At 42.3% G+C, this 19,719-nt stretch overlaps 1 protein-coding gene across 2 annotated transcripts in view; it reads left to right on the top strand.

Annotated features, from left to right (window-relative positions):
- LOC136884949 (monocarboxylate transporter 14) overlaps window positions 1–19,719 on the top strand; it is a 242,044-nt gene that overhangs the window by 97,260 nt on the left and 125,065 nt on the right. Inside the window, exon 1 of one of the 2 annotated variants that reach the window (XM_067157285.2) lies at window positions 13,720–13,950. The exons of the other annotated variant lie outside the window; for it this stretch is intronic. Within the exon in view, the coding sequence (XP_067013386.2) occupies window positions 13,906–13,950 (45 nt within the window). The 5' untranslated portion in view covers window positions 13,720–13,905. Of the gene's footprint in view, window positions 1–13,719; window positions 13,951–19,719 lie in introns of those variants that run through there. 2 annotated transcript variants of the gene reach the window in all.

The raw sequence follows: 19,719 nt of genomic DNA, 5'->3' as shown, positions 1-19,719 counted from the left end.
AGTCTATGGGCTGATGACCCAACATCACACTAGTAGGGTGGAGGATAGGACAACGTCCGCGGTATCCCCTGCCAGTCGTAAGAGGCAATTAAAAGGGGGATAATGATCTCTCAAGTTGGAACAGTGCGTTGGCCACCATGATTCCCCTAGCTGAGCCGGACATTGCGACACTTCTGAGAATCCCCCTCTTTCTGATTTACAGTTTTTCACTGAAGTGACAGACACACCATGGCATACAGGGTTTCCAGGCGGATGACTGTTTTGTAGTATTTCAGCTTGAGATTGTGTGACAAGCATAACTAGTTGTGTTTTGCGTCAGTCGCTACGGCAGTTCCTACTTCTTTTATATTCGACCTTCCTTGGTTTTCTCTTGTTCTTTTCCGACCCTGACAGTATTAGGCTTGTGAGCCCTGCAGAGTCATTTTCTCCCCCTTCGTGGCTCTTCCCTTTCTTTTGCCGATACCCCATGTTTGAAAAGTCGGGCCTCTCCAATTGTATCCCTCTGATAGAGGACGGTTGCCCAGTCGTACCTCCTCTTAGAACAATAATCGCCAAGGCCAACACTCACCGAAATCTCGTCAATTTGATGCAGGATCTCTTCACTTTCATTCCAGTCTATTCTCATGTAACACCATAATTCTCCTTCCACTTGCACCAGTTTCAGTTCCCCAGCTTATCTCAACTATTTCTGGAGCAATCACATTTCCCTATCTTATACTACCGGGCTTGGGATCTTTGTGAGAATCCTCTCTTTCTGATTCACAGTTTTCAGTGAAGTGACAGGCACACCAAGACATTCAGGGTTTCCAGGCGGATGACTGTTGTGCAGTATTTCAGCCTGAAATTGTGTGACAAGCATAACTAGTTGTGTTTTGCGTCAGTCTCTAGGACAGTTCCTGCTTCTTAGTTCTCGTGAAGAGAGCCGTTTCTCTGAAAAGTAGGGATCAGTCGAGTCGCCAAGGTACTAACATTTCACGAAATAATCCGCAGCCTGCTTTCAGTCATTTGACCGGGTCAGGAATGGAATGAATGGAGCCTCAATCTAGCGGCGAGGATAGGAATTGTGCCGGCTGCCGAGGCCTGACGCACTCCTCTGGGGCAATGATTAATGACTGACAGATGAAATGAAATGATATTGGAGAGTGTCGCTGGAATGAGAGATGATAGGAAAAAACGGAGTACCCGGAGAAAACTTGTCCCGCCTCCGCTTTTTCCAGCACAAATCTCACATGGAATGACTAGGATTTGAACCACGGAACCCAGCGGTGAGAGGCCGGCGCGCTGTTGATTTTTCTTCTCCCAAAATCTCTTCATCTGGGCACTGGCTCCTCAGTCCGTTATTTATTGGTCATGGTATTCATTTTCCCAGCAAAATGATGGCTGTTGGCTGCTTTTTTCTTGAACTGGAGTCGATCTTAAATAATTTCCTGTGAGATGCCAGTTTCCTGAAGGTCTTTTTCTATTTCATTAAGCCACTTGTTCTTGGCTTTCATTGAGACAGCAAGGTTGAGAATCCTTTTGGTGAGTCTGTCCTTGTTCATTCCGAGAATGAGGCCATAGAATCTTAATCGCATTTTCCTGGTGGTATCGCTGATCTTTCCAGAATGCTGATAAAGCTTCCGAGACTTCCGTTCCATCCAGTTTTCCTTTCCTGTTTATCTATATCTTTAATAAGTGATCTGCCTCCAATGATCGAGGTTTCTGAGGCGTATAGTGCTTCACGTTTGATAACAGAGTTGTCTTAATTTTGCGTTCCTGGATATTGATTTTTTGTTATATCTTTTCCAGGTGAGTCTATAGGCCGTCTGTAATTTTGAGATCCTCTCCTTGTTTCCTACACAATTCAAGCCTGATGGCTGAATTACTTATCTTAGCAACTTGAACTTATTCACTTGATTAATTTTGCCCAATTTAGTCTTTAGAGGTTTCCCATCTAGATAACCAGCGGATCCTTCCTTATATTGAAATCCTTCATACGATATTTGGAGCCCAGTCTTACTTACAATTTCATGAAGTTTTTCAAGGGCCTGAACTGCTTCTTGTCTGTTGTTAGAAATAATAGCTAGATCATCTGCGAGCGCCAAACACTGCAGATGATTCCTTTTAGTAATCGACCAATAGTTATTCCCTTTGTGTAATTTTCCCATGTCCTGATTATTATTATTATTATTATTATTATTATTATTATTATTATTATTATTATTATTATTATTATTATGCGCGCCTTCTATAAGGCCACCCAAGTCAAGAAACTTAAACTTGTGAACTACCAGAAACTTTGGCCGTCTAACGGTTAGATGTCTCTACTGTTGATTTATTCGCTCACTCTCGCGGGCTAAACTTTAATTATTTCATAAAAGAATGCTAATTTTGGAGCCAGCAAACCTTGGGTTCTGAAGATTGTTTTGTTTATGTATTGAAGTTGTCAACACTTCAGCTCTTTGATTATAATTAACCTATCTCTAGCCAGTTAAAATCGGGGGTGTGTACAAGAATCCACTCAGAGTTCTGGAAGCTTCCCTTGCTCCAGTTATTGTGAGTGCGGCGTGTCCGAAGGGAGGCAGGGGCGCGGCCTGAACGAGGAATGCCCAGCGACTCAAGGTAATGGCAGAATGTTCATAGACATGTGATAGCTCCCGCGGCTAGTTTGAGAGGAAGGTTTCAACCTGTTTTATTTAATGTTAATTTCTAAATCTTGTGGTTTAAATGTTGAATTTTTGGCAAGTCTGATGACTCTGTTCTCTTTCCTACTGGGAAATATGTGATGTAAGGGAACAAAGGGGCCTTTGCCGGCAAGATGTAGTGTTTGCAGTGCGCTATGTCTTCTGGTTTGGGCTAGAATAAAATTGTTACTTTCATTGACCTGTCTCAGTCCCTTCCTGGGCTTTGACAATATGAAAGTGACGCTAGTAATGCCATTCCTTATGCAGCCAGTCCCTGCTATGAATAGTGTGAAAATGTCCGTTGGTGCAGGCATTTCAGTGGGCTTGGCAGACTGATGTGCAAGGCTCGGTGAGGAAAGCAACGGGAAACTACCTCACTCCTCATTTCCCTAGTACGCCTCTTCAGTGACGCCTAGGCCATCTATGACAGCTAATGGTGAACCTGTTGAGGATCCAACCAGCCTTCGGGCTGAATACCCAACATACAAGGGAACAAAGAGTGATGACCCTTTGTGGGCTCCCATGGGGTGACTAAACTTTTCAAAACCTCTACATTTCGTATATCTTATTTGGCATTAATGTTTCTAATTTAGTCACCCCTGTGTAATATGGGATTAGCCTCTGTATCTTTGGACCATAAGCCCACTTAGGATTTTAACAATTTCTAGAAAGAGTGCAGATGTTTCGTCATAAAGGCCGTGTAGTATGGGCAATCATGCCTTTGTTAATTAGGTAATTGTTTCTGGTGTCAGTTCCCTTTGAGAACAGTGGATTATTATATCTGTTTAGGAATAGATAAGCCTACATCGGGCAACTGTGTATAAATATTTTAACGCGAGGACAACCGATATGTTGTCAGGTGGAACTTGACTCCGCCATAAGAGAATGATGCCTCTGCGAGGCTGGACTATGGTAGTTTTGGAGCGCAGACTCCCATGTAGTGTAAATGATCGGAGCTAAACGTGCTCTTGTAAATTCTGTATCTGTCAAGAGCAATAAGGTTCTTTTCCTACGTTTGCTAATTATTACAAGTTTTTGTACCTGATTTTCGGACTTCCAATCTCTGTTATTTTCAGAGCCGACGAGCTCATTAATATTGTTGTTATTCATTCAGATTTTCTATTCCGCAATTTTTAAACAAGAAAAAAAGGGGAAAAAGTAAAATGTCAAAATTTGTTGTGTTAAGTTCTGCTCTAGTTAATTCCTTATCCAGCCTTGTTGAACTCATGCGCTTCTTATCTCTCTGTGAGGCACGAAATCCCCGTATCAATTATTGTTATTATTAGTAGTAGTAACTTTTAAACATAGTGATTACGTTAAACAATCTCGTTGAATGGTCATCACTGGCAGAAGACGACTTAACAATCATAATTCCCCACTTGTTAGAACGCCGCTGTGGAGGCAGACCGTATCTAGGAGAGCGCCATTCGACCTTGTCTTGTTCCACGGCGAGTCCCGCCCGGTTTAATTACAGCTCTGATAACAAGATATGGGTCATTTGACTCGTCTGACCGTCACGTGGACGCACGAGTACATTGATCCGGTCGGAATAAGAGAGAGGTCAGCTTTGGAAATGTACGTGACTGTTTATTTTGTGATCAAGAGCCAATGGACTTGCGATATTACAGTTCTAAGTTCCCAGCCCGCATCGTGGCCGCGAGTGTTAAGGCACCATGACACCGTGATTAGCCGGTTCGAGTCCCATCACCATCAGAATGTTAGCCGGTAAGGTAGGTATATGTATGTTCAGTCTTCAGCCCTAAGGCTGGTTAGATCCTCAACAGCTCCGCCATCAGCTGTCATAGATGGCCTAGGCATCACTGAAGAGGCGCACTAGGGAAATGAGGAGTGAGGTAGTTTTCCATTGCTTTCTTTACCGAGCCAAAAGTTGCTATTACATATCAGGCTGCTAAGCCCACTGAAATGCATGCACCAACGGACCCTATGAGCAACATTTTCATGCCATTCATAGCAGGGACTGGCTGCATAAGGAATGGCATTACTAGCATCACTCATACCTCAGTCACTTTCATATTGTCAAAGCCAAGGATAAGATAGAGACAGATCTATGAAAGTAACAGCCCATACCAGAAGACAGAGTGCACTGTAAACACTAGGTCCTGCCAGCAAAGGCAAAAGATAGGTATACAATTTCTAATTACTAGATTACGTGCAAAAGCCCTGGATTCAATTTCTAACCTCACCGCTTTGCTCACATGGAGTGAGTGACGACATATAACGCTGCTGATGGGAGATTCGGTACGTCGTGAAGCTTTCAGCAGACCAGTGTTGCCAACTCATCGGATTTTCCACTAAATTCGGCGGATTTTTAAATAGAACAGCGGAAAACTTTTCCATTTAGCGGATTATTTGACGGATTTTCAAACTCCTATTAACGACTTTCAGCGGTAACAATATCACCATCTTTAGGACTGCCGACAGTGGGATTCGAACCCACTTACTCCCGGATGCAAGCTCACAGCTGCGTGCCTCTAACCGCACGGCTAACACGCCCGGTATGTTATTTATTAAGACGCGAGTGTGTTTATACAAGTGTCATAATTACGACAGGCTTTGTTCGATCATAATTGAATGTCATAGTTTTTAATCTTTTTTACAATATATCTTACCTTGTTACAGTATTGCATCGGTAGCTAATGAGAGAACCCCGCTCCTTAAGCTAACATCATGAGTGCGCGCATAGAGCCGAGAGCATCTGACTTCTAATAGTTAGTGCTGTAAAAATAAATAAATAAATAAATAAATAAATAAATAAATAAATAAATAAATAAATAAATAAATAAATAAATCAATCAATCAATCAATCAATCAATCAATCAATCAATCGATCGATCGATCGATCGATCAATCAATCAATCAACCAATCAATCAATCAATCGATATATAAATAAATTAATTAAATAAATAAATAAATAAATAGCTTGAATAGCTGAATATATTGAGAGTTTGACTGATTCTTCTGCATAGAAGTCCCCTCAAGTTTTGTGCCCGAAAACGTACTCTCGACCCGAAGACATTCCTTGTCTAAAAGGAACAGGAAGACTGTCCCGCTCCACATGAGGCCACGTCCAACTTACATAACACTCCACGGGAGAGAGGACATTATCTCCTTACAGGCGACAGAAACACCATATTTCGCAAACAAAGTGGTTGTTGGTTAACAAACGAACAAGAGGTCTCGAGGTTGCTGATAACAGAGGTCACTTGTTAGACAAGCACTTGTATCACGAGCAAAGGAGATTCTCGTTTCATTGCGGTAAATATCATGATCACGGGACACAAGGTTAAAAGGTACAAACTTTTCCCGCAATAAGTTTTGTTCATCATTCTACTGACGTGACAATAACACAGCGCACTGCACAATGTAGCGCCCCACTTTAATAATCAGCACGTGGATGTTGTTCGATTCTACGACACTGTAAGAACCCAGTTCATAGCGAAGACTAGAGTTCGGATGTTCAGGATTTTATGGGTTAGAATGCAAATATACTTAAGCGAACAACAAGTATACTCCCCCCGGGCAACAGTTCTGCTATGAGATTTGCATAAGCATTAGGAGCCCGATCAATTAGAACCCATAGAAGTTATGTTACTCTCCCTACAATACGGAAGAACGGGCTAGTCGACACTTCCTAATAACCATTTTAGTTTGCATTCTAACCAGTTACTGTATGAACATCCGCGGTCTAGTGATGATTGAGGATGGTTTCGACAAAATTAACAGGCTGAACGGTTCACAAGATGAGGTTAGTCTCGAGTAAAAACTGACCTATGTGACGGTATATTTTGCCATCAGAACTTAAAAGGCTGGGAACTGAAGTTCGTAGGGGTACAATAAATTTTATGAGCGCATATTACACATTTTCTTGCTGATGTGAGTATTTTCTACAAGCCAATATTAGGTGATTTAGATATGCAACCTCACCAAGATCTGATGACAGTGGCGGTTCGTGACATTTCACTCTGCCAGGGTTGTGCCTCCATCCCTTTCCCCCTCCCCAATCGGTCGAGTTTTCTCTGTCCAGCATCACGATACTTTCCGATGAATAATAATAATAATAATAATAATAATAATAATAATAATAATAATAATAATAATAATAACAATGGTAATAATAATCTGATGACAGTGACTGAACAGAAATCTGCTTGCATTACAACATAAATTAATTAAATACACTACAATGGTTATGCACACACATGAATTAACAGACTAACAGCTAACGCAATCCCTACTACTATGGCACTGCACTGTTTCACAGATCACAATTATAAGTGATAATAACAACATTCATGAAAGCAAATAAACAGTTCACTCCCACATTTCTCTCTCCTTACTCAAATTTCAAAGCATGAAAACATATTTAACAATTTGACCACCCTACAAATTGTGTCGTCACGTTATGGTTACATTTTGAATCTTTATTTTAGCTTCTTTATAGAACTGAATTGTATAAATAGTCAGTATAATGGAATTCATTGTCTTGTAAAATGTTTCGGAATTAATCTCTAACAACAATGACTGGAATACGTGGAGAAAAAAAGCCTAGGTACGTTGTTAAGTGGCTGGCGATGTTGCTAAGGACTTCGCCGTTCAACGCTCACACCCCCCTGCACTCTTCCTTCCACTGAAAGGCCCATATCGTCCTTCCAGGCTCCTCCCGCACCCCGCACACCTGCTAAGTCTAGAAACCTACTGAGGGCTCTGCCGTATTTACCATACACCCGCCTGCACTCCTCCTTCCCCTGACAAGCCCATATCGTCCTTCCAGGCTCCTCCCGCACCCCGCACACCTGCTAAGTCTAGAAACCTACTGAGGGCTCTGCCGTATTTACCATACACCCGCCTGCACTCCTCCTTCCCCTGACAAGCCCATATCGTCCTTCCAGGCTCCTACCGCAACCCGCACACTTTCTAAACTCTAGTAACCTACTGAGGGCTCTGCCGGACAGACCATTCACCCGCCTGCACTCCTCCTTCCCCTGACAAGCCGATATCGTCCTTCCAGGCTCCTTCCGCACCCCGCACACTTGCTAAGTCTAGGGACCTACTGAGGGCTCTGCCGTATTTACCATACACCCGCCTGCACTCCTCCTTCCCCTGACAGGCTCCTTCCGCACCCCGCACACTTGCTAAGTCTAGGGACCTAGTCAGGGCTCTGCCGGATAGACCTTACACCAGCCAGCACTCTTCCTTCCCCTGACAAGCCCATATCGTCCTCCCAGGCTCCTTCCGCACCCCGCACACTTGCTAAGTCTAGGGACCTACTGAGGGCTCTGCCGTATTTACCACACACCCGCCTGCACTCCTCCTTCCCCTGACAAGCCCATATCGTCCTTCCAGGTTCTTCCCGCACCCCGCACACTTGCTAAGTCTAGGGACCTAGTCAGGGCTCTGCTGCCACAGTCCGAACGCCTCAACAATAAAGAGAAAACATCGTGCTTGCTGGACACCAGCCACGGTCTTAAAGCCTTTGTCATTTCCTTGAAAATAGAAAAGCAAAATGTCTACAGCCGAAATAATAAAGATAACATTGTTAACTTAATATCACACCATATCAGCTCGACTTCGCTACATCTGTGCATCATTTTATGCAGAGTGATATATCGTTAAATGTTTTCGAAAAAGCGGTGGGACGGCCCCAAAATACCTTCATGCAGGGACAGATGGGCAATTTATAGAGCCATGAAATCCAACCATCTAAGATGAAAGAAAGTCCATCGCAGAAACATTAGGCTTAATCACCATTAACCGCAAAAAGAGTTAAGCTGAAATAATGCATCCTACTATTCAATTTGAAGACTAGTTCGCAACCTGAGGAGCCGACACAGAAAATAAAAAATTAAAAAATATGGTAATTGTGTTTAGACAATGTTCTAATGTTTCACTAACCAGAGACGTAAGTAATATATATAACTAGCAAAGCAAAGTCACCTCCGTACAGGCCACGAAGGCCCTTGGAGGAGTGGAGGGTAAAGGCTTCCACCATTGTTAACCTCGGCACGTGATGGGGTGGAGCGGTTAGCGCTACGCCCGGCCGCTTTTGCCCCCAGGAATTAACCTGGTACTCATTTTTGGTGTAGGCTGAGTGAACCTCAGGGCCATATGCACCTGCGGAAGTGGAAATCTCGTTTCTTAAATTTTACGACTTCCTGACAGAGATTCGAACCCACGTCCTTCCGGGCGAACCGAGCACGCCTTTACCGCCTCGGCCAGGCAGCCCCTAATATATACGAGTATAACTGGTGGAACAAAATATCCAAACACCAAGAAGGGGTTGTGCTAGATTAACAACGTTGATAGGCGTGTTTATGCATCTGAAAGATGATCTTGATTCAAATTTCCCGCAAATCACATTAGCGTGACGCTAGTAGCGGTCCCATGACGTTGCACGGACTGTACTGTGCGAGAGCGTTAGTTACCTGTGAGATAGGACGGAGTGACTGTGAGTGGGTCAAGAAGAGGCCAGTATCAACAGCTCACTGCGGTTGAACGAGGCAGTAAAATAGGGCTTCGTGAAGGTGGATTTTCCTTCCGCGCTATTCCGAACGACTTGGCTGGAATGTGTCTCCACTGTGCATGCGTGCTGACAGCAGTGGTCACGAGAAGGTACGCTCGCAAGAAGATCGGGCTCCGGACGTCCCCTTGGCACCACGGAGAGAAAGGACCACCGTATTCGATGTATGGCTGTGGCGCACGGAACTGCGTCTGCACCAGCAATTCGAGTGGCAGTTGGTACCACAGTTCCCGCAGCGAACTGTTCGAAATCGGTTACTTGAAGGACAGCTCCGAGCCCGACGCCCTGCGGCATGCATTCTACTTGCCCCAAACCATCGCCGTCTGCGACTTCAGTGTTGTCAAGCGAGAGCTCATTTGAGGACGGAGTGGAGGTCCGTTGTGTTTTCCGATGAAAGCCGGTTCTGTCTTGGTGCCAGTGATAGCCGTGTGTCCACCTGTCTGCGACGTCGGCACACTGGACCTACACCACGAGTTCTTGTCTGGGGAGCACTCTCGTGGTGGAGATGTGTACATCCGTCTATTGTGCTGTCATTCAAGAACAGCATTCCCGGGGGTGTTTTCCAACAGGATAAAGCCACTGTTGTAACCCAACGTGATCTACAGAGTGCTGACATATTGCCTTGGTCTGCTCGTTCCCCCGATCTGCCCCAATCAAGCACGTATGGGACATCATCGGACCAAAACTCCAACGTCATCCACGTCCCTGTATTGACCGACCTGGCATGGAACTCCATCCCACAAGCTGACATCCGGCACCCGTACGACACAATGCACGCACGTTTGCATACCTGCATTCAACAGTCAGGCAATTACACCGGTTATTAATGGACCAGCATGGCATATTTGCCATGCATTTTCTCGCGCCGATATTAACCTGTACTCTTGTACCTTTAATCAATTAAATATGTTATCTCGACAAAATATATTGCCAACATTTCCGAATTCTACATTCCTTATCTCATGGTGTTCGGATATTTTATTCCGCCAGTGTGTTTACAATTTGCTTCACGTCGCACCGACACAGATAATTCTCATGGCGACGATGGGATAGGAAAGGGCTAGGAGTGTGACGGATTCGATCGAGGCCTTAGGTAAGGTACATCCCCAGCATCTTCCGGGTGTGAAAATAAGAAACCACGGAAACAAACAATCTTCCGAATGCAAGTTCACAGCTGCGCAACTCTAACTGCACGGCCAGCTTACTCGGTATGTAATTATTATATTAGCAAACTTTATTGATAAAAGTGATTACTGAATGTGTTAAGTGTTTAACATTATTTCATTTTCAAACAGTATTATGTTGTGTATTCAGTTATCCGTGCAAATCTGACCCGTGATTAGGCCGGATAATAGAGAGTTTGCTGTAAATAAATAAATACATGGTGTTCCCCAAGGGTCTATTCTTGGACCTCTTTTATTCTTAATCTATAATAATGACATTTCTTCTCATTTGAATGACTGCAACTATCATCTTTCTGCTGACGATCTTTAGATATACTTACACTCCGACATTGACAATGCAGTACACCAAACGCACTCGACTTTAAAGTCAGTTAGCTAGTAAGTTATGCGAAAGAGAACTGCCTATTAATTAAACTCAACGGGATCAAAATAGGACAATCTAAGCTTTCAAATACGCTAAACATCACACAACAGCCTACTCTAATACTCTGTGGTGAAGATATACCTTTTCAGAAATCTGTAAAAAACTAGGCGTTGTCATGAATGACACATTAAACTGGAATGACCACATAACAAGTCTATGCAGAAAGGTATTTGAATCTCTTCACCACCTAAAAATGAAACAATCCATTATTCCAAATAGCATGAAAATAACACTTATACAAATTCTCATTTTTTCAAAAATGTATGACTGTGATATCGTATTAACCGATGCAACTGTAGAACAAACTATGAAACTCCAAAGGGCAATGCATTCTTGCACACGATTTATATTTTCTTTCAACTTTAGGGTACATATTCTCCCTTACTATGAGAAGTTTTTCTGGCTGAAAATCCACCAACTAAGGAAACTACATACTACGACTTCTGAACGAATCTACACCTGAATAATTATCCTCACATTTTAATTTCCACGGACATAACACCAGATCGACTTCTACACTTACGGTGCCGGTTAACCACTCATCTGTATACAGCCACTCATTCCGAGTGTCTGGTGCAAGGCTATGGAACACTCTGCTCGTCAGTATATGTAATAGCACTTCAATAGCCTCATAGCAATGGCCTTGTCGAGTTTTCCTCTTAAATGCGTGAACAGCTTGTATGAATGATAGTGTGAATGAGAGCATGTATGATTTAGAGCTATTGTTAGGTGATGTAGATAAATAATATTAATCATTAAAAATAAAATTATAATACCAGATTACTCCATTAATTTAGGTAATCCCTAGGGACTGTTAACAGTGTTATTTTTTCCAAAGTATGTGAGTACGTACTGTATGCTGTTGTTAAGTGTAACAGAGGGCCGTAAGACAAAACATTGTCACATACAAAGGCATGAAATAAATAAATAAATAAATAAATAAATAAATAAATAAATAAATAAATAAATAAATAAATAAATAAATAAATAAATAAATAAATAAATAAATACGTGTCCGAGTGTTCGTGCTATTGACGTATTTAATGAGAAAGTACCTCGTTAATTTTAACAACCACAAACCTGTTGTCGATTTGCGTGTGCCTGCCTCTGACATCCACAGTCTTGGATAAGGAGCACTAGATGAAAGTAAAAGTAACGGAGAGCAGTCAAACGAAGTCAGGTGGTGCAGGAAATATTAGATTAGGAAATGAAGTACCGGGCGAGTTGGCCGTGAGGTTAGGGGTGCGCAGCTGTGAGCTTGCATCCGGGAGATAGTGGGTTTGAACCCCACTGTCGGCAGCTCTGAAGATGATTTTCCGTGGTTTCCCATTTTTACACCCGGAAAATGGTGGGGCTGTACCTTAATTAAGGCCACGGCCGCTTTCGTCCCACACCTAGCCCTTTCCTATCCCATCGTCGCCATAAGATATATCTGTGTCCGTGTGACGTAAAGCAACTCGTCAAAAAATTATTATTATTATTATTATTATTATTATTATTATTATTATTATTATTATTATTATTATTATTATTATTATTATTATTATTGTTTTCGAATGGGTCTACTATGGACCACATTAAGCATCATTCATTTACGGTTCTTCCTCTTTCGATCGGCCCAGTACTTCTTCACCCTTTCGGAGTGGGCTTCTTTACGTTCTCGTGACCAGTTGTTGCCGATCCGTTTTTTGCTACTTTGATCTTGGAATCCCTTAATTTTGTTGATGATTTTTCTGTATTCCTGTCTGTTGTATACTACCTGCTGTGATATATTATTTTCCTCCATATCCTCCTTGACCCCTTTAAGCCAGCTAGTTTGTGTCTTCCTGTTCTCCATGTATTCCAGAATTCGCTTGGCTGTTCTCTTTGGTGGCATTCTTTTAATGTGCGCGTAGAAGCAGAGTCTTCTCTTCTTGAAGGATGTTGTGATTTTTTCGGTCCTTTTGTATAGTTCCTCATTTGGTCGCAGTCTAAATTCTTGACCCACTTTCCTGGGCTCTAGTATCTTCCTCAAGATCTTCCTTTCTGTCTTTTCAATGTTTTCTAGTAAGCCCTTCCTGTTCAGTGGAATAAATTCGATCGCATATAGACTTTCTGGTTTGATGACAGTGTTGTAATGTCTGATTTTTGCAGTGAATGAAACTGATTTTTTATTGTAGACATTTCGACATAACTGGTATGCTACTTCCATCTTTCTTGCCCTTTCCTGTAATGCTATTCCTCGTAGTCCTGTTGGGGTTATCCATTCCCCTAGATATTTAAACTTCTGTACTCTTTTAATTGTTCCATATTTGGTGACAATATTTTGTGTCGGATCCTTTTTGTCCTGAATCATTAGTTCCGTCTTTTCGAAGGATATCTGAAGTCCCGTCTTTACAGCAGTCTCTTGAAGTGTTTCAATTTGTACCTTGGCTGTTTCAGTGCCTTCTGCCAGTATTATTATTATTATTATTATTATTATTAGTAGTAGTAGTAGTAGTAGTAGTAGTAGTAGTAGTAGTATAGGCTGCTATTTTACGCAAATAATTCGAAATAGTAAAACTGTTGAGGCGTTTTGTGGGAAGGATTTTGTTCTGATACGGAAGACACGTGGTATTCTGACCTTTGCCTACCCGTCCAGTGACAAGTCAGTGACCCAGGTAAACCAACATAACGTATGGTAAATGGTGGGCTGTTTTGAAGTCCATTTTGTGTTGATTGGATCCAGGCATAACACGTACATTACCTCACTAAAGGACCGACTTATTAACATATTAACATAACTCAATACACACTCGTGTATACGTAAACACTTTTTCTAGGCACGGAGCCAAACGCCGTATCGGGCCTGACGTTTAGTCGTGACGTCACTTTAATCTATCTCGTCCGAACCTCTCTGACACACCACAGAACCAGTTAGTTAGATCTCTTTGGGTCGAGCTACACGTGGTTCGTGCTCCCACTGTAATTTGCACCGCCTTCTCGATCAACAGATGTTTTCGTGAGTGGTGTGTTCTCGCGCGCGTATTTGTTTGTGTTGGCTGTGCTGTGTTCTTCTCTCCGACGTGTGTTTTGTCTTCTTCATCTGAGGGCCTTGGTTCCAAACACCCAAGGTTATGGAAGACGCCAAGACCGAAGAAGAACAGACATGCGAAACAGAGGTTGGTTTATTTAAGAAAAAAAGCTCATTTTTACATTCAGAAGAAATTGTCATTTTTTTCGTTTCAGGAGTAATATGCATCATCTAGGGAAGGTAGATATAAAAATTAAAATATATATGATAGGGCGTGAAAGTTTAAATTGCCTAAAAGACAAAAATTCGATCCAAATGAACTCATAATTTTACTTTTAATGACATTTAATGAAGGAATATTATTTCTTTCTTTCTTTCTTTCTTTCTTTCTTTCTTTCTTTCTTTCTTTCTTTCTTTCTTTCTTTATCCGTTTACCCTCCAGGGTTGGTTTTTCCCTCGGACTCTGCGAGGGATCCCACCTCTAATGTCTCAAGGGCAGTGTCCTGGAGCGTGAGACTTTGGGCTGGGGATTCAACTGGGGAGAAGGACCAGTAACTTTCCTAGGTTGCCTCACCTGCTGTGCTGAACAGGGGCCTTGTGGGGGGGTGGTCATATCGGAAGGGGTAGACAAGGAAGATGGAAGGGAGCCGCCGTGGTCTTAAGTTAAGTACCATCCCGGTATTTGCCTGCAGGAGAAGTGGGAAACCATGAAAAACCACTTGGAGGATGGCTAAGGAGGGAATCGAACCCCCCTCCGCTCAGTTGACCTCCAGAGGCTGATTGGACTCCGTTCCAGCCCTCGTACTACTTTTCAAAATTTCGTGGCAGTAGCAGGAATCGAACCCGCGTCTCCGGGGGTGGCAGCTAATCACACTAACCACTACACCACAGAGGTGGACATGAAGAAATATAATGTTTAAAAATAAAAAACTTCTGGTGGTATGTGACATACATTACAAAAATATATGAGTGAAATACTTCTTTCAGACATATATTAATGAAAATCCACAGCCTGTTTCCAGTCATTCGACCGGGTCAGGAATGGAATGAATGAAGCCTCCATCTAGCGGCAATGATTAATGAATGACGGATGAAATGAAATTATATAGGAACGTGTTCCTGAAATGAATTACGACAGGGGAAACCGGAGTACCCGGAGAGAAACCTGTCCCGCCTCCTCTTTGTCCAGCACAAATCTCACATGGAGTGACCTGGATTTGAACCACGGTATCCAGCGGAGAGAGGCCGGCGCGCTGCCGCCTGAGCCACGGAGGCTTCCATATATATTTTTATTAACATAATTAAAAGTGGAATTTAGTGTTTGTTAAAAAAGTACCTGCAGAATTTATGTTTTTTTTTTCACCTAGAATGAATTCAGTGAGTCCGCACTAGGCATCCTGGGGAAAGAAATTGAAATTAGTTCAACTGGACTCGTATTTGGCTTAATGACCGACTCGTTGGCTGAACGGTCAGCGTACTGGCCTTCGGTTCAGAAGATCCCGGGTTCGATTCCCGGCCAGATCGGGGATTTTAACCTTCATTGTTTAATTCTTACGGCACGGGGGCTGGGTGTATGTGTTGTCTTCATTATCATTTCATCCTTATCACGACGCGCAGGTAGCATACGGGAGTCAAATTGAAAGACCTGCACCCGGCGAGCCGAACCCGTCCTGGGATATCCCGGCACTAAAAGCCATACGACATTTCATTTCATTTCATTTGGCTTAATCACACTTGCGTTACAGTAACTGGAATTGGGAAACCTTACCTCCTTTGGCTTTGCAGTATATCACGGTAATCATCTCCAGGTTCTTAGGTGTATACAATCGTCAGTTTTCAAACATCGACGGATGTTAAGGGTCCATACTTTATATTCAAAATCACTCACATCAAAATTTTCTCCTTTGAATATTTCACTTGCCTGGCACATAATTTGATACCCCCGATTTTTTAAACACTAGTTTCATTTTTTTAAATTTCCGTTAATTTTCATTGTATTTTCTATCTTGTTAGCTTTAGTTCAAATATATGTATTTACTAGAGAAAAGATGTTTAAGAGATGATGAATGAACTATTGATGATTCGAATTGAGAATCGGCAGTAAAGAAGTAATCGAAAGAAAAAATTAAGTTGCAAAGAAAATCTATTAAGAGCTAGAAAAGGAACAATAAGCCAAAAACCTCCGAAAAATGCAAAAAGAGACGAATAAAACCCAGAACAAACATATTGGGCGTCGTCTTAGGACATCCAAGAAAATAAAAAGGAATTTTCCTCACCTTCCGAGCCCTATACACGAATTAATAAGTCCGAATTTTCACCTGAATTGCCAGAATAATGTCTTTAGACTCAGATTGCCCCGGATTCGATTCCCGGCCGGGTCGAGGATTTTCACCGCGACTAATTTATTCTTCTAGATTCCGGGATGGCCGATTGTACTGATCTCCATTTACATCCAGCACATTACACTGTAAACCATCACAGAAATGTGCACTAAAGCATATATCCCTCCACATAGGACAGGAAGGGCAGCCGGTCGCAAAACACCGATCAATCTGCATTATTGTCGACCCAGAAAAACTGGAAAAAGAAGCTAAGTAGGAAGAAGAAGGCAAGAATTAATAAGGCACGTCCAGGTATCCTACACATTTAGAATCCAAAGAATCTTATACCACCAAGATCCTCATTAAAATATCCAAAATTCAAAAACTATCCGAGAGGGACAGAGCTGAGAAAGAAGGGGATCAAATTGAAAATCAGAAGCAAAGACGTACGTAAGCGTAAGCAGTTTTTCAGGGAAAGCTTTTTCCCAAACGATGACCTGTGTTTCGTAGATCTAGAGAATGCATATGAGAGAGTACCAAGCGAAAAAAAATGTTAGGCGTACTGGGAGATTATGAAAGTAAGAGTGTATCATTACAAGCAATCAAAGGTATTTGTGTTGAGAATTTGGCTGCGGTGAGAATGTATGTTAGAATGAGTTCCTAGTTCAAGATCCTTACAGGTGTTCCACAAGGCTCTAATCTCTTACCTTTGTTGTTCATAGTTTACATGGATCATTTACTGCAAGGTGGCAGGGAGAGATTCAATTAGGTGGAAATGTAGTAAGCAGTTTGGTCTATGCAGACTGTGCTGAAAGCCTGCAGTCTAATATCTTGGACCTTGAAAATAGGTGCAGTGAGTATGATATGAATATTAAACTTTCGAAGACTAAAGTGATGTCAGTAGGTAAGAAACCTAAGAGAATTGAATATCAGATTAGGGATAAAAATCTAGAACAGGTAGATAATTTCAAGTATATATGATGTATAGTCTCGCAGGATGGTAGTATAGAAAGTGAGATTGAACCAAGGTACAGGAAAGCTAATGCACTGATTTCGCAGTTGCGATCAAAAGAAAGAAGTCAGTACCTGAACAAAACTATCTTTAGTCTAGTCTGTTTCCAGACTTTTGATTTTCGGGAGTGAAAGCTGGGTAGACTTAGAATATCTTACTCATAAGTTAGAAGTTACGGACATGGAAGTAGCGAGAATGACTGGTGGTACAAACAGGTGGGAAAAATGGCAGGAGAGTGCTCGGAACGAGGATGAAGGCAAGTTGGGAATGAAGTCGCCACTAATCTTCTCTAGATGACATTCTTCTTATTCTTCCGCCGTTTCCCTACACATGTGAGGTCTCGGGTGCGATGTGTCACACATATGAATTTGGCCTTGTTTTTACTGTCGGAAGTCCTTCCTAACGCGAATTCTCTATGGAGGAATGTAATCACTATTGCATGTTTCTGTGGTGGTTGCTAGAGTGGTGTGCTGTGTGAATATGAAGGGAGTGTTCGGACAGACACAAAAACCCAATCCCCGAGCCTGAAGAATTAATCAGAAGTGATAAAATCTCCGACTGACCCCGCCGTATAGCCTCTTCAGTCCCGAAACTGTTCCACATTCGATGTGTTATATTTTGCTCAAATCATTTTTAAAAATTCACCATAAAAATTAGTATGTTTCACCAAGTTGTTTTATGGCGTGTAGCATATATGCTACATCAGGACTCAGAGTTGACTTTCCTACCATTATTATTTGTTCCTTTAAATTGTTTTGTATTATTGTAAGTAAAGAAAACCACATGTAGAGCATATGCTACATACGGACTGAGGAGGATAGGGGTAGCGAACCTACCTCTTACCCGGAGAATCTGGTTTCGATTCCCGGCCATGTCAGGGATTTTAACTTGGATCTGAGGGCTGGATCGTGGTCCACTCAGCCTAAGTGATTACAATTGAGGAGTTATCTGACGGTGAGATGGCAGCCCCGGTCTAGAAAGTCGAGAATAATGGCCGAGAGGATTCGCCGTTCTGACCACACGACACCTCCTAGTCTGCAGGCCCTCTGGCTAAGCAGCGGTCGCTTGGTAGGTCAAGGCCTTTTTCGGGGTTTTTGTGCCATGTAATTTGGTATTTATAATTAAAATCTCCGACCTGGCAGGGATTCAAACTCGGTACCTTCTGAACCGAAGGCCTCAATGCTGACACTCCAGCGAAGAAGTCGGACCTCCGTTACATGACATTACCGCTGCAAATATAGAAAAAGTAACCCGTCAAATACAATGGCGTGGCTAGTGTTAAATGATGGGGAGCTCATACGTGTCTGGGCGAATACATTTTGTCCCCTTAATTTGAGGAAAGGGATAGACCTGGCTTACCTAGTTATTAATACCATTAAATGGTCAGCGTGTTGGCCTTTGGTCACAGGGGCTGGGTTAGATTCCCCGGCAAGGTCGGGAATTTTAAACGTAATTGGTTAATTCCGCTGGCACGGGGTCTGGGTGTATGTGTCATCTTCATCATCATTTCATCCTCATCACGACGCGCAGGTCACCTACGGGCATCAACTCAAAAGACCTGCATCTGGTGAGCCGATTTGTCCTCGGACACTCCCAGCACTAAATGCCATACATCATTCAATTTCAATATTATCAGTAGACTTCAAATGTTTAGGCACTAATAGGTTACACTGCAAACGTATTTGAACAAGGCGCAAGGATCATCTAGCTGCTCTACAGCTATGTTGGTGAGTTGCATAAATTTTAGGGGTTCTGATAGTTCAGATCGTTAATAGTTATGCAAATCTCACCGCAGAAGCGTTGTGCGGTTAGACAACACTTGCGTCTTGATTAAATACGTTTGCATTCCAACCTATTAGTGTCAGAAAATAATGTCCTTAGTAATAGGTTAGAATGCAAACTACTTTGTCTAGGGTGGGTCGTGTCGTCTAACCCGCTGTTCCGTAAAGTAGAAAGGGTAACATAGATTCCAGGAGGTTCTAACAAATACACTGTAGAGAATACGTGACACTTTGCGAGATATCGCAAGACATTGATTGCCAGCGCACCTAGCGGGACGGCCTTGAAACTGAGTGTAGTAGCGCGCTGTACACTATGAGTTATGCCGAAAGTGTTAGGTTCACAGTCGTCTTTGATTAAAAAGTGGTCAGGAGTTTCCCCATTTCACATTGGGTGGTAAAAATTCTACTCTGTGACGTTTGCAGCAAAGAGGTGAGTGAAACTTGTTTTATATTTCCACCTAACAAGTTATTATCAATTTAGGAAAATAAACATAGTTTTTAATTGATGCCTCTTAAAATACGTACAATTGAAGCTGCCTAAAAATATTTTAGAATCTCTTTCAGAGTCTACTTTAGGCAGCTAACATAACGTTTAAGCACCTAAAATCACTATTGCATGTTTCAGTGATGGTTGGTAATGTAGTGTATTGTCTGAATATGAAGAGGAACGTATTGGAATAAACACAAACACGCAGTCTCCGAGCCAGAAGAATTAATTAGACTCTATTGAAATCCCCGATCCAGCCGGGAATCGAATCCGGGTTCTTCTGAACCGAAGGCCTCGTTTAGCCAAGGATTCGGAC

Source organism: Anabrus simplex, chromosome 13 (genome assembly GCF_040414725.1).
Source record: "Anabrus simplex isolate iqAnaSimp1 chromosome 13, ASM4041472v1, whole genome shotgun sequence".
NCBI classification, from domain to species: domain Eukaryota; kingdom Metazoa; phylum Arthropoda; class Insecta; order Orthoptera; family Tettigoniidae; genus Anabrus; species Anabrus simplex.
Note: the sequence above shows the minus strand (reverse complement) of the source record. Positions and strands in the feature narration are given on the sequence as shown.